General features: G+C 34.2%; 1 protein-coding gene across 1 annotated transcript in view; it reads left to right on the forward strand.

The window, feature by feature from the left end:
- Positions 1-16,476, forward strand: part of Arl2 (ADP ribosylation factor-like 2) — a 39,542-nt gene that overhangs the window by 14,405 nt on the left and 8,661 nt on the right. Inside the window, exon 3 of the mRNA XM_090395832.1 lies at positions 8,528-8,690. Within this exon, the coding sequence (XP_090251958.1) occupies positions 8,528-8,690 (163 nt within the window). The remainder of the gene's footprint in view (positions 1-8,527; positions 8,691-16,476) is intronic.

Raw genomic sequence — 16,476 nt, forward strand, 5'->3', positions numbered from 1 at the left:
AGATGATTATGCCTTCTGTAATGTTTATTACTGGATTTTAGAGATAGAACTTGAGAGCTCTTTGTATGGCTGTTAATTCACAAGTGAAGTTTGAAGTTATTTTACCAGCTGTGGTTTTGATTTGAATTTCCTTGCCTCCAGGTAGAGTTAGAAAAACATCTGAACCTCCTTGGTTGTGTGCTTCATCTGATGATCCTTCAGTGTAGGCAATGACATGGTTTGGATTGTTTAAGTGATGTATAGTGTCAAGTCCTTTTATTTTTTTGCTGTGAATCCTTTTTTGAACAAGGTTTGAGGAAATTTAAGTTTATCATTGTGTTTTTTGGTAGAATAGGGAAAAGAATGGCTGTTTGCTTATTTCAATGGATTGGTGCTCTAAGGCAGGGGTCGGCAACTGGTGGCCCACAAACCGCATGCAGCCCAAACATACATTTTTGGCAACCCATAAAAGGTTGACCATACTTACATGGCACGTGGCCTGTAAATAATACATTTTATAATATGAATAATAAATTTAAAATAATTTTATATAACCGACAACCGATATTTTGCCGCACTTTTGCAGTTGCGTTCCCTGGTCTGTCTTTTAATATAATTCAATAACATCAACTGAAAATAAATATATTTTTTATATGTGGCCCGTAAATAATACATTTTATAATATGAATAATAAATTTAAAATAATTTTATATAACCGACAACCGATATTTTGCCACACTTTTGCAGTTGCGTTCCCTGGTCTGTCTTTTAATATAATTCAGTAACTCAATAACATCAACTGAAAATAAATATATTTTTTATATATCCTCAGAAATATATATCCTATGAAAACATATTTTCAGAGGATATATATTTGTTAAAAATAATTTCAAAAATGGGTTCAAGAAAACATAAAATTGCAGATGAAGGAAGAAAGTTTAATGATGAATGGAACAGCAAGTACTTCTTTATTGAAAATGGTGGTAAGCTCCTTTGTCTTATTTGTCATAAAATTGTTGCTGTTATGAAAGAATATAATATCAGACGTTATTATAAGAATGAACATGAAAGCCAATACAAGGATTTGAACTGTGAACTTAGAAGAAATCAAATTAATCAATTACAAGCTTCTTTGACTGCTCAGCAAAACATATTTAAGAAGCAAAGTATTCATAATGAGTTTAGTTTAATCCTTTATCCAAGTGTGAGCAAACAAAGTTTGCGCCTGAAAGTATCTTCAGGACTGGGGAAAGGTAGTGCAACACCAGGCAACTCGTTGCAAAGGTGGAGAAAGCTCTCATCACTCCTATCTCAGTATCTCCCATAATGCAAAGCACATCTCCTTGCGGATATGTGTAATGCTATGCATTAAGGCAAGGGCTACTACCCATACCAGTTTCGACCTTTATTGAGGTCTCGTCAGTGGGAGCCAGGCCCAGTAGTGGAGATACAAAGGCAGAAGCAATGAGAGGTCATCCTAACCTATAGGAGTTGCCAAAGGGTGTGCATCCTTGTTATTAAATTACTCCGGATTCAGAGAAAGATTTTGAGAGTTTATTTTTCACTTGGTTAGACTATAATAAGTTTAGTTTAATCCTTTTATCCATGGATAAAGGATTAAACTAAACTTATAATGATCTAACCAAGTGAAAAATAAACTCTCAACATCTATTCATAATGAATCGGTTGTTCGTGCTAGTTATGTCATAGCAGAATTGGTTGTGAAAGAAGGAAGGCCTTATACAGATTGAGAATTTATTAAATGATGTTTATTAGCTGTTATTGAACAAATATGCCCAGAAAATAGTACATTATTTGAAGATATATCAGTTTATCTGCCGGGACTTGTACAAGGTTGTGCCAATTTATTTGAGCAGCATAAATTTAAAGCAAAATCATTAGATTGTTATGCTCTGGCAATGGATGAAAGTACTGACGTAACAGACATTGCACAGTTAATGATATTTATTTGGGCATCAATAGTGACTTTAATGTTCATGAAGAATTGGCCAGTTTGTGTAGTTTAAAAGGTGCTACAACCGGCAATGATTTATTCATAAAAGTAACTATTGATTCTTTAGAATTGGACTGGAAAAAATTAAAAAGTGTGCCAACTGATGATGGAAGAAATATGTGTGGCTCTAACACAGGTGTAGTAGGTCGAATTTGTGCATAATTACAGAATTTAGGTTATGATAATCCAATGGTGTTCCATTGCATCCTTCATCAGGAAGCAATCTGTTGCAAAATTTTATCATCAATGAAAGACGTTATGGACATCGTGATGTCAACTGTAAATTACATCTGATGCAACGGTTTGAAACACCGCCAATTTCAAGAATTCTTAATTGAAATAGAATCGGAGTATAAGGACGTTATCTACTACTCTGCTGTCAGATGGTTAAGCAGAGGTGCTGTGCTAAAAAGATTTTTTTAATTTACATGAAATAGATATTTTCATGACGGAACACAAATACTGTCCCACACTATCAGATAAAAAATGAATTATGTCTCTTGCATTTATGGTAGATATTACAACATACCTTTGTGAACTTAATTTAAACCTGCAGGGCCAAGGTAAATTAATAGTAGAACTGTTTTCTGATATAAAAGTTTTTGAAGGCAAACTATGTCTGTTGAAGAAACATATGATGGAACAAAATCTACATCATTATACATATTGCAAATCTGAATCTCTACAGTTGGCAAACACAAAAGGAAACTTTTGTCAGTATTATTGAAGATTTACAAAGGGAATTTTCAACAAGATTTGTCGATTTTCATAAAAATAGCATCGAAATGTGATTATTTTTGAATCCTTTTAATGTCGACATCGACGAAGTACCAAACCAACTACAGATGGAAGTTTTGGAATTACAACACAATGAAACATAATTCGTTAGAAAATATCCAAAAAATATCAATGCTTACCAAAACAATTTGAAGGATTAATCAATTTCGCAAAGATGATAGTTGCATTTGGAAGCACATACATTTGCGAACAAGCATTTTCTGCCATGAGTTTTAGAAAAAATAAACTTTTTTCTCGACTGACTGATGAATATTTGCATGCTTCAATTCGAATTTGCACCTCAGGTTATAAAGTGGATAATAGATAATTTGGCTAAGGGAAAACAATCACAAAAGTCAAATTAAGTAGGGAGACACCCATATTGTGATGCATAAATTATATTACTTTGTTTTTACGTGGTAATAATTTTTCATTGATTTTCATATCTCGTACTTTAAAAATTTCTGTGTTTTTTAAGATTGATATAATAAAAATTGATAAGTATTTTTTTCACTCACTATTTTCTCTTAATTAAATGTTTGCGGCCCGATTATTAAAAATAAAAGGTGAATGTGGCCTGCGAGCCTGAAAAGGTTGCTGATCCCTGCTCTAAGTCAATCTGTTTTCTACTTTCGTGATCATATTGTAATGTAAATGATCTCTTTAATCTAGATTTTCTTGTCCAGACATTGAAAGTCCTGAGTGAGATGTGATTCCTGTTGGTGGCACCTGATTCTGTTAGTGAATTTAACTGTGGAGAGTTTTCTTCTGTCTTTTAGTATATGAAGCTCACCCTCTTATTGAGCTTTTAAATTATTTGTGGATGAGACTGCACCTATGATAATTTTTGCTGCTCTGGATTGTACTCTGTCAAGTTTTTCTTTTGAGCTAGTAGAAGCTGGAGCCCAGATTGAGGCATGTTCCATAGTGGGTCATACGAGTGCCACATATGTAGTTTTTAGTGTCTTTTGGTTTTGCACCCCACTTTGTTCCACAAAGCCTTTTGATGATATTAAGCTTTTTAAGAGCTTTATTGGATATTTTGTAATATGAATTGTAAATCTCAGTTCAGTATCTAGGGTTAGGCCTAAGTATTTTGGAGACTGTTTTTTCTATTTTAGTATTATATATTTTGATTCTGGATTTATCTGTAATTTAAGTTCCTTTGCCCATTCTTGCAAGCCTTTTATTGAATTGTTTAGGACATTTTCAGATTGAATACTAAATAATACTACTTCAGTATTATTTAGTATTCAGTATAAAGGACAATCATTGACAACAAACAGTGTTCCTTGTCTTTAGTTCTGAATTTTTTTAAATTTTTTAATTTTTTATTTTTAATAAACTACAGAGTTATGGAATTACTTGTTTCAGGAAACACTGAGAAGTTCAAGTGGGTGCTACCAAAGAAGACGCCTGAATGGAATTACAGGACTGCATGAATGAGCAACTCATCACATGCAGAGAAATAGAAGAAACTCATGTATTTGATCAGTGCACCCTCATAAAATCTGTAGCTGTGAGGAAGTTGGGTACATGAAATAAAGAAAGGATCCCAAGTATTTGATAGATGGGTGCAAAAACATCTCTAAATCCAGAATAATTTAATAAAAAAGGTGGTACACCGTTTGGCAGCTCCTATAGGAGGAGATGACCTTGCTAATGCTTCTGCCTTGGTATCTCCACTTGGGTCTGGCTCCGACTGAAGAGACCTCAATAAAGGTCGAAACTAGTCTGGGTAGTGACCCTTCCCTTAATGCATAACATTATACATATCTGCAAGGAGATATGTTTTGCATTATGGGAGATACTGAGATAGGAGTGTTGGTGACTTGCTCCACCTTTGCAAGGAGTTGCCCGGTGTTGTACCACTTTACCCCAGTCCTGAAGATACTTTCAGGCGCAAACTTTGTTTGCTCACACTTGGATAAAGGATTAAACTAAATTTATTATTGTCTAACCAGGTGAAAAATAAACTTCTAATATTATAAGGGTTGTTTGAAAAGTTTGGTAAATTTCCAATAGACAGTGACACAATTCATTTATTCATACCATTGTTGGCATGCATCATTTTTTCATAACCCCTGGCAAAATTTTAGCCACGTGCAACGCATAGTTCTCATTTGGCAAACATTTAAAATGACAGTGTACACATTTTCATAAAAATGGAGAAAAACGAGTTTCGTGCAGTGATAAAACACTTATATTTGAAGAAGTGAATGGCCGTGCAAATCAAAGCCAAGTTAGATGCAGTTCATGGAGACTCTGCACCAGCATTAAAGACTATTTATTTTTGGATAAATGAGTTTAAACATGGTCTTAGGCCATCGAAGATGAAGCGCACTCTGGATGCCTGACTGAGGTCACTATGAAGGAAATGATTGACAAAATCCATGGTATTGTTATAGAAGACTGCCGAGTGAAAGTGCGTGAGATTGCTGAGATTGTAGGCATCTCAACTGAAAGGGTGTATAATATCATGAACAAAAAATTACATATGAAAAAGTTGTGTGCGTGATGGATGCCACAATTGTTGACTGTTGATCAAAAATGCATGCGAAAGATATTTCAACACAGTTTGGCAATATTTAATCACAATTCGCAGAATTTTTTGCGTCGATTCATGACTGTAGACAAAACTTGGATCCACTACCACTACACACCTGAGTCCAAGAAACAGTCAGCTGGGAAGGTTATGGCCACTGTTTTTCGGGATTCCCAAGGAATTATCATGCTAGATTATTTGGGAAAGGGTAAGACAGTAACAGGAGTCTATTATTCATCATTATTGGACCGTTTAAAAGAAGAACTGAATCAAAAATGGTCGAGATTGGTGCACAAAAAAGTACCTTTTCTTCAAGACAATGCACCGTCCTACACATCAGCTGTCGCAATGGCAAAATTGCACGAAATGAGGTTCGAATTGGTTCCACATCCACCATATTCTCCAGACTTGGCCCCATGTGACTTCTTGTTCCCAAACTTAAAAATTTGCTCAGCGGGAAAAAATTTTCTTAGAATGGATGTCATCAAGACTGTTAATGACTATTTTGCACAATTTAACAATCCTACTGTTTAGATGGGATGAAAAAATTGGAAACTCGCTGGACCAAATGTGTAGACCTCGATGGAGACTGTGTTGAGAAATAAAGGTGATTTTTTCCAAAAACAGTGTATTTAACTTATTATTTTTACCAAACTTTTCAAACAACCCTCGTATAAAGGCATTGATATGCTATAAGTTATGAAATATCTGATAACTATGGGTAGGTGTGTGGATTGATATTAAAAAAAACAAAAAAATGATTATGTAATCAAGTCATGCTGCAATTATTTTCGAGATGATGCTATGAACATTTATGATAAATCAAATTGTTGAAGAAACTGTAATATACATCAGAAGTAACAGTTAATTTACATTATCATCAAATTGGTCAGTACTTATGGGGGGGGACAGGTTCTTTTCAGTTATATTGTTTTACAAATCAGTATGGCTGAATTACAAATAGCATTCTTTCTTCAGACTTCTAACATGCCTTAAGGCTATTTATATTCCTACATATCAGCAAACTTGCTCTCATTGACTGTATCCATAGTTTTGCTGAAAACACTGTGCTTTGTTATTTCTCCTCCTGTGTATTTAGACATGTTTGCAGAACATTTTTTTGTTGGGAAGTAAAGTGAACATGTGCAGCTTAACTCTCACTGATGAGAATTCAGTGAAGATTGAAATCAGTTAAGCAGTGACTCTTCCAATAATGCATAGTATCATGCATGACTGAGAAAGCATTTTATCATTAAGGGATATTTAGGCAATGTGAAGTCAGCTTCTCTCTCTCTGTGCAAGTAGATTAGTTGTGAAGATACTTAAAGAACAAACAAAAGTTTGCTCTTGAAGTATCTTCACAACATTTCACAAATGAATTTTTTATTATTTTATTATTATAAAATAATAAACTGTTCTTGTTCAGCTGTATGTTTCCTGTAAGTTTAGACCAGTGGTTCCTAACCTATTTCCACTTGTGTTCTCCTTTTAACACTTTAATAAATAATATTGCCCTCATCTGCCCAGTTCTGTATATGAGTTCCTACCAATTTCTCCAAAATTTTAACTACAGAAATACAAACAGGTCTGTAGTTTGCTACCTCCATTCTACCACCACCTTTATACACAAACACTATCTTACCCTTCTTCCATCATCATCATCATAACACTAATTATAGGTATAGACCATATTGGTCTGTTCCGGTCTCATTATCCATCCAATATCCTTTTTTTAGGTCTACCCTGCCTTCTCTTTCCAATTGGGTTATATTTTAGTATTTGTTTAGGATGTGAGGTGTTGGCCTACATGGCCTACATTTGGTTTACATGTTCAATCCATTTTTGTTTATATTTGTTTAGTTTTTCTTCTATCGATTTTGTTTTTAGTTCTTTTAAAATGTCTTCGTTCCTTTTTTAATCTAATAATGTGTGTTTTGCAGTCCTTTTCATAAATCTCATACATACCCTTCTTCCACTCTCCAGAAACCTTTCCCTTTGCTGCAAGACTCATTAAACAGCTAAGTTAATGGCATGGTCAATTCCACAGCACATTCCCTTAAAATATAGTGAAATTCCATCAAGTCTCCCTGTCTTGCTGACATTTAGCGTATTCAGAATACACACTCTTCATTCACTTCTAACACTTGACCACTCTTCATCCTTCTAGGAGTAAAGCCTGCTGAACCAGGATGGAGCACACTAATAAAGTGATCATTACATAACTCAGCTGTCATCTGCATTGATATGAGTTCCATCTCCATCCATGATCATTTTTCATTCTACTTGCAGAATGGCAATAAAACTTCTTAGGATTCTTCTTGGATTGCAGTACTAGTCTGCTCTTCTCTCCTTAAAATATTAATTACTTTCCTGACCTGAGCCATATATTCCTCATGCAGCTGTTCTCCCTCTCTCTCTTTATATGTCTTCCATAATCTTTTTGTCATCTACAATCTCTCTTCAAATTCTTGTCATCCATATGACTCCAAATTGCTCCTTTTTTTTTTTTTCTCTTTCCTTTGAGATATACAATTGGCATTGCTGTCAACAATTTTTTCTTAAGTATCTCCCATGTGCTAATGACCTCTCCCACTTCAAATTTTTTCATCTATTGTACTGCTGCAAGCTGGTTTCTAAGTCTATGATAGTTGCCTACCATATAATTCCACATAAATTCCTTCTGCCTTGATACCTTTACATTCCACATCAGGACTACATGATTACTCTTGCCAGTTGGGGACAAGTATGATATTTCAGTCATAATCTGATCCTCTGATGCTGTGACCAAATCCAAAACTCTTGATCCTTTTGTTCTCTCCATCACATGCTGCCTAAGACAATTGTCCCTGAAGAAATCCAAAATTCATTTCCCTTATTACTGCATGCTGCCTCTCCTGCCTAGTTTATATTGCTGTAGCTGAAGTTCCCCATAATGATACCAAACTAATTTGCTGAAACATTTCCTACTCATTATTTATTATTACATTTATCAATTGTGAGATGTATTCCAATTGTGCATTACAAATATATTTATTTATTAATACACACATGAATGAATTTTTAAAAATTCAGCTCCATGTTTATTTATCAGCACCTTGTTTATATTTTTTATGCAATTTATATGCTAGTAACTTTCATTTCTTAATAGCTATAGAAATAGCCCAGATCCTGTTGGTAGTTCTTGACATATTTATAAAATTACTTCATTTCAGGTTTAAGTTAAATATGTGGGATGTTGGAGGTCAAAAATCACTACGATCATATTGGAGAAATTACTTTGAAAGCACTGATGGTCTAATATGGGTAGTAGATAGTGCTGATCGTCGTAGGCTGCAAGATTGTAAAAATGAACTTCAAGCATTACTAGAGGAAGAGGTTAGTACTGTTCCAAGTGACAGATTTTTTATTAATACAGGTAACCCCCATATAACACGGCATTCCTACAACACGTTCTCGCTCTAACATGGTTCGAGAATTGGGGAAATCCCCATACAATACAGGGCGTCATGAGAGCTTTTAAGAGCAAGCACGATCTCATTTGATATTTTTCATTCAAGCGTGTATGTCGTGTCAGATTTGCATACAGAATTTTAGAATTTATTAGAATTTTGGGGAAATCCCCATACAATATGGGACATGATGAGAGCTTTTAAGGGCAAGCACCATCTCATTCAAGCGTATATGTCGTGTCAGATTTGCATACAGAATTTTAGAATTTATTAGAATTTTAAATTCATTTTGTTCATGGAGTATTAAACATATTTTAAAACTTTCACTGTTTTCTTCTTTGTACTGTTCTTTGTATGTATTATTGAACCTTTTTTGTATATATGTATGTATTGAACTTTTTTTTAAAGAAGTGTTAAATATTTCTTTTTTTGTGAATTAATTTATAGCCTGAACAATGTCTGCTGGAAGTGAAAAAAAAAGTACCTCTTAAAAGACATTTCTTCTTGCTAGAATTAAAAATACAGATTTTGGATCATCTTAAAAAGGGGGAAAAGTATATGTTGCAAAACCTTGGATTTAAATGAAGCAACAATCCAAACCATACAGAAAAATTAACAGAAAACTCGAGCCTCCATTGCTGCAGGTTGTTCTATCTCCGCAAATATGACAGCTTGTCCCAGAGCACCAATACTTGGAAAAAATGGAAAAAGCTCTTAGTATTTTGATTGATGACTGCTCATAAAAATGGATCCCACTGGACACCAATGTTATTAAACATAAAGCTTTAAAAATTTATAACTACTTAAAAAGAAAATGGAGAATCTGCTATTAACCCTGACTTTGTTGCTAGCAAAGGTTGGTTCAGCCTTTTTAGAAAACACATTTCATTACAAAACACAAAAATACAAGGGGAAAGCACATCAGCTGATAATGAAGCTGCCAAAACTTATCCAAAGGAATTGCAAAAAATTATTGAACAGGGTGGATATACAACACATCAGGTTTTTAATGCTGATTAGATAGGCCATTGGTAGAAAAAAATGCCCAGGAGAACATTTATTTCAAAAAATGAAAAAGTTGCACCTGGTTTTAAAGCATCAAAAGACCATGTAACATTACTTATGTGCAGTAATGCTTCAGGCGATCACATGGTAAAACCCATGCTTGTTTATGATTCCTTTGATCCTCGTGCAATGAAAAACCTAAATAAGAGTGCTTTACTGGTATATTGGACAACAAATAAGAAAGCTTGGGTAACTACTGATTTATTTAAAAAATGGTTTCTAAACTAAACTGTTTTGTACCAAGTGTGGAAAACTACTTAAAGTAGAAAAATCTAGATTTTAAAGTTCTACTGATATTGGATGATGCACCCAGCCATCCGAAAGATTTAAATCACGCAAATGTCAAAATAATATTCTTACCACCAAATACAAGTTCATTACTTCAACCATTAGATCAGGGAATTATAGCTACATTTTAAACTAATCAGGAAATTGTTGCAATGGGCTTTGAATAAAGTCAATGACAAATCTATCGAAGTCATGCAGGCATGGAAACTTTTTACAATTTTGGACTGTATTTATCTCATAACTTCATCGATCAAAGAAAGAAAACTAACAACGTTAAATGCCTGTTGGAAAAAGTTGGCCAGAGTCAGTTCAAAGTGAAAATCTAATCAAGCCAGAAGAAAACAGAATGGATGCAATAATAGAACTTGCCAAGTCTCTAGGAGGAGAAGGTACTGGTGGAAGAAGAGACTGATGAAGCAAATTTGGTGGAAATGGCATCTGGGATAAACCAGATTAATTCAGAGGACAATAGCACAGATGGAAATGTTGAAGTTAGACATTTTACCCTAAAAAGCATAAAGAAAGGCCTAGACTTAGCTGAACAATTGGAGTTATATTTTCTAAATGAAGATCATTCCACCTATAGAAGCACAAAATTTAAGAGAGAACTTCACAAGTGCTTAACTCCATAACGAAATTTATAAAGAACTTCAGATGCTGCTGAAGAAAGCTCAATGAGGATATTTTGCCAGAAAGAAAATGCCCTTGTTTATTGGTGCTTAATAGTGATGACGAAAACATTATGTAATTATGTATTGGGGTGGCAAATAAGTTCATTCGGTTTATCCGATCGTTGCAGAATTCTCTGAATGGGAAAACCATCACTAATGAGGAGGCTGTCAAAAGACACCTGGATCAGTTTTTCGCCAGTAAACCTCAGGAGTTTTATGAACGTGGCATAATGAAGTTGGTGGACAGATGGCAAGAGGTCATTGATAAAAAGGGTCAATATATCTCACTAGAATGTATTATATATATTAAATGAAATGTGTTTCATTCCACTCTGAAAAACTGAACGAACTTATTTGCCAACCCAATAATATTATGTAAACATTATGTAATAATATTAATATGTAATACTTTTGATCAATTATTGTTTTAATAAACATACATTTATTTATTAGTTCTTAGCTATAAAAAGAAAATATTATAGTTTTTTGAACTTTTGGAACCTAACCCTGTTTTTTGTACTAGTTCTTTGTTTTGTATAACACTAATTTGCATAACACGGCATTTTTTAGGAACCTAACGACCGTGTTATACGTGGATTACCTGTAATTGGTTTTATTACAATGTTTATATGCATATTTATTTATCGGGTCTTTCTCCTTTTTGTACATGGTTGGGCAGATTCTATTCCAGCTACTCATGCCACTATGGTTAGCTTTCTTTCTTCAGACTTCTAATTTTCTTATAATCTTCTTACTGTTCTTCTTCCTCCTCATTTGACAAACTGTTCACTACTCAGACAAGCAGAACTTTATGATGTGTGTGTGTATATATATATATATCAGGGTTGTGAATGTAGATCTCCATCTTAAAATAACGTATTCACTTGGCTAGCCTGGCTGGCCAAGTGGTTAGCGTATCCGCTCTCCAACAAAAAGGCTGCGGGTTCAAATCCCGCTATTGGCATGGATGTTTGTGATTGTCTGTGGAAATACTAGTGATAGTGGTCAGCAGTAGATGGTGTTGGTGTAGTTACAATCAGTTGATGGATTGTGAGTGTTGGAACCTGAGTTGTAGAGTAGATGCCCTCCCTCGATGAGTCTTTGGACTCCATGGAGGTGACCAATAATGATGATAATAAAAATTCTAATCACCATCACTGAAGTAAAACTATTAGTACAATTGTTGTGGTTAATGTACAGTTTTGCTCTACTTTTTTTAATCTCACAGTTTGTTTTATTTTTTATATTAGAACTTTAGTGTTTTTGCATTTTGAATTGAATACCAAAATCTCCTTAAAAAGGCTTTATTCTATTCAAAAGACTGTAGCCCATGTGATACAGGAATTGTCCTTATCTTACCAACTTACTTAGTCTTGATCACGCAGGCAGCCCCTACATACTTGTAATTTTATAATTTCTTTATAATTTTCCTAGGTATCCTTACTTGGTATGGTTGCTTGGTATTCTTTTTTTGCTTTTTGTTCAAATATATATATCACTAGCTGCACCTCTCCATGTCCACCAGTTCTCTTTTTAATTTTTTTAACCATAGGCTTTAAGAGCTTTTTATCCTTAGGGAGGTTAGCCTGTCTCATAAAGAGGTAGCAGGATTTTTATTTTGCAAAATGGGTAAACACACTGAGAAATTGAGTGATTCCGACCTGCGTTCTTTAAAACAGATGCACTAATCGAATATAATAACCTATGGAAAAAAGTATAATTCGTACCTCAAATTTCTTTTTTTTTTACCCTTGAGTTTTTTTTTTTTTTTTTTTTTTTTTATAAAAGAATTTGTAGAAGAGGCAGTTGTATGAAAAAAAGAAACAGAATGCCAGCCAGAATAATAGATTTATATTTTGAAAGACAATAAAACATATTCAAAATATAAATCTATTATTCTGGCAGGCATTGTTTCTTTTTTTCATACAACTGCCTCTTCTACAAATTTTCCTGCTTCTCTCTTCACAAGGGCCAGTCTCTAAGCATTGCTACTTAAAAGTTTCGATTGCATGAAAAATATTTTAAATTTGTTTCTGTGAAATCTCTGTGGGCTTGTCAGTGATTAAATTTTCTTCATATTCTTCAAGATCTTGTGCATCTAAATTTAGCAGGTCGGAATCACTCAGTTTCTCAGAATGAGATTTAATTAACTTAGATTCATTTGAAAAGCCTCTAAAATCATTTGTACAATGTGGAAGAATGTGCTTCCAAATGGATCACATATTGCTAGCAGTAATTTCATTCAACTTTGCAACTTTATAACCAGGCTGAGATTTCTCTGATTTAGCCAGAAAAGTCTTGGAACGCATTGGCTTCCAAAAAAAAGCCAGTTTCATCGACATTAAATATTTGTTTGTCACAATAGCCCCATTCTTGTACAATTTTCTTCAAATCTCTGGATAATTTGCTGCCAGCTCCTTATCGGCACTTGCAGCTTCGCCTGTGATTAGAACATTATGTAGGCTATCTCTCAAACCACCCAGCACTGACGTGGAATTCTTCTTTTCCATCATTGATAACCCTTTCTTTCAAGGTTGCAAAGAGACTTAATGTTTTTGATTTAATAAGGTCAGTTCTTAGCATGATCCATTTTTGGTTGCAATCTTCGATCCGTGTACAAAGAAGTCTCTCTAATTCAATCATTATAATACTTTGTATTCAGCAGCATTGCTTAAAATTGCTCTTATAGTTGATTCACCCATTTTTGTGTTCTTGTCTTATCTTGGCTCTGGACTCGCCGCCTACATTTTATTATTTCAAGTAATAATTGCAAAGGAGGTACGAGATATGATCAGGAAAATGCTATGTAATTAGTAGACGACATAAATTTTGGTGGTAAAAATTTGGAACATAATATACATAGCATACATGGAAATAGTGTAGTATGCCATTAAAAATAACTTTGTAAAATGTTTTAAATCAGCAACTAAATTATTTCATTCTGGTGAATGATTTTTTTAAAATAGTTAGCCATAAAAAATTTTTAAAATCTGTAACATTAATTTTAAGATGTATATAGCTGCACTAATCGAATTTGGGTATCAAAAAAAAAATGACGCACCAATCAAGATATTAATGTACTTATTCATAGCCTTAGTTATTGCATCATGATCCTGAACATCATTATTCCTCATTCTGTTTACTGGACAAGATTTTCATCTCTTTCCTCAAAGGACTAGAACATGCAGTTCTTCATATACACTAAGAAATTAATTCAAATAATTCTCTCTCCCATTCTTTTTTCTGCAAATATTGCCAATGAAAAGTTGTAAACCTATGTTACGTTATGGTGGGTGGGCAGAGTGTTGCATAATGCAGAAATGCTCTTTTAAGTCATTTCAAGCTTTTAATAAATACAAAATTCATGCCCATATTGAGGTTTGAATGAAAAGCCTGTTGGTTAGGGTGAAGATACTATCTGCTCACTTGCCCTGATTGATATTTCTTTTAATGTTTATCTTTTTGACTGGAGAGGAGTTAAAACACCATAGCTAATTCGGTATCAAGAATGCTGTTGGTTAGAAATACTTAGATTCTAAGGTGAAAAAAAACTTTGAAGACTTTCAGTTGAAGGTTGAGTTAGCTGTCTTATACAGAGGAGATAGGGTGACTTTCTCATCTTGCAAAAAAGGCATATTGGCCATACTGAAATGTCTCTCAGCATATTTTTCTGCAAGCACTGTACATTAATTCCTTAACTACATCCTTAGAAGTAGTTTTACCAAAAAAGTATTGCAATTTAAATTGTATGAAATTGATTACACATTTTTTATGTAATATATTTTTATTAGTATGCTGGCAATAAATTTGTCTACATTTGACAGTAGTCATGAAAATTTTTTTCATATACAGGTAAAAATGCAGTTCATCCTTAGCTTTTGGACTCCAGTCTATTAAGATATGTTTCATTTTTAACAGTTATAAATGAGCGAGGTATACGAGGTGGTATCAAAACGTTTCGAGACTAGGTTTGTAACATGCCAACAGATGGCAGCACAAGGCTGCATGCACAGTCACAGGGAGCACCTACCTTCATAAGTCAGTGTGCCAAAAGACATCATCATGTGTACATCGGGAGCTGTGTAACTGATGCTATTCTGACCACCTGCGTTACCACATCTGCAATTTCATCATGAACAGCAAGTTAGAACAAGGAGCAAACATGAAATTCACATTTGAAAAAAACGTAAAATTCGAGGATCATTACCAGTGATGAAACACCGGTAATGATCCTCGAAGCGGAAGAACCCATCATCTTCATGACCGAAAAAGGCAAGGCAGTTCCGCAGCTCGACCAAGTGCATGCTGATCGTCTTTTTCAACATTCGCAGCATTGTGCATCGAGATTTCGTCCTCAGGGGCCAGACCATCAATAGTGAGTTCTACTACCAGGTTTTAAGGTGTCTGATGGAAGACATTTGACGAAAGCGACCAGATCTGTGGCACACGAAAAACTGGATGCTCCACAATGACAATGCACCCTGTCACCGAGCTCTCCTCGCACATGAGTTTCTTGCCAGAAACAACACGATCTCACTTCCGCACCCACCCTACTCGCCAAATTTGGCTCCTGCAGACTTCGCTCTCTTCCCGAAGATGAAGATCCAGCTCAAAGGTCACTGTTTTAACACTATTGTGGCGGTCCAGCGCGAATCACAGACGATGCTTGAAATGCTTCGAAAAGAAGACTTCCAGGACACATTCCAGAAGTGGCAATTACGCTAGAAGCACTATATTGATATGCAAGGGGATTATTTTGAAGGTGATAGTGTGTAAACATAGATAAATAAAGTAATTTCTTGTAAACAGAGCTAGTCACACCATCCACACTAAATACTAAAATATACTAATTAAATAATATAAAACAAAGATATCAACGTGAAAAAAAGGTAATAAATTAAATTTTGAAATGTACGTACAGTCCCTGACTTAAGTAAAATTTACTGACCTTGAATACTATATAAGCCAGATTTAACTTCTCACCTGCTGTTTATGTCCTATACGTGGTAGTGCATAAACATGTTTTAAACATTATTTCTTTTAGCTTCATTCACAGAATTCATGCACAAGTAATATAATTTAATGCATAGTAATATAGTAAAGTATAAATTGAATGAGAAAATAGAAAATTTAAAAAAAAAGTTTAATTTTACTGTTCGATTTTCCTTATGAAATTTTCAAGAGATGATTGAACATTGGTATGTTTCTTCTCTTCATAAATCTCTCGATAACAGCTTAATGGTTGATCTATTTCTCTTTGGACTTTTAAGAACTGTGAGGCATTAGGATCCACATTTTTCAATCATGTAGTTGTTGCCGAAATCTCACAGAACATGATCATCACTCTTTCATCATCGAATGTTTTTATATCATAAATTGCACCAGAATATTGTTTGTTATTATTGTTGATTTTAAATGAAACTGAAGAAAGTGTACACCTGAGCATATAGGCTGTCTGCCTTGTGGAAGGCAGCCATTAGATGATGTGTGAATAACATGTGAGTAAAGTAAAATTTTTATAATTAATTTTTCACGCCCTTTCAGGATATGCATAAACTGAATTTACCCAATTCAGTTTATTCTGAATTGGGTAAATTCGTGTAAGTCAGTGTCTTACTTATTTCTACTTATATTTATTATAAAACAAGATAATTAAGTCTGCTTTGTTTACAAAAAGAAAAATGAGGA

Source organism: Typopeltis vanoorti, chromosome 7, assembly GCF_054136105.1.
Source record: "Typopeltis vanoorti isolate ZY-2024b chromosome 7, IOZ_Tvanoo_1.0, whole genome shotgun sequence".
NCBI lineage: Eukaryota > Metazoa > Arthropoda > Arachnida > Uropygi > Thelyphonidae > Typopeltis > Typopeltis vanoorti.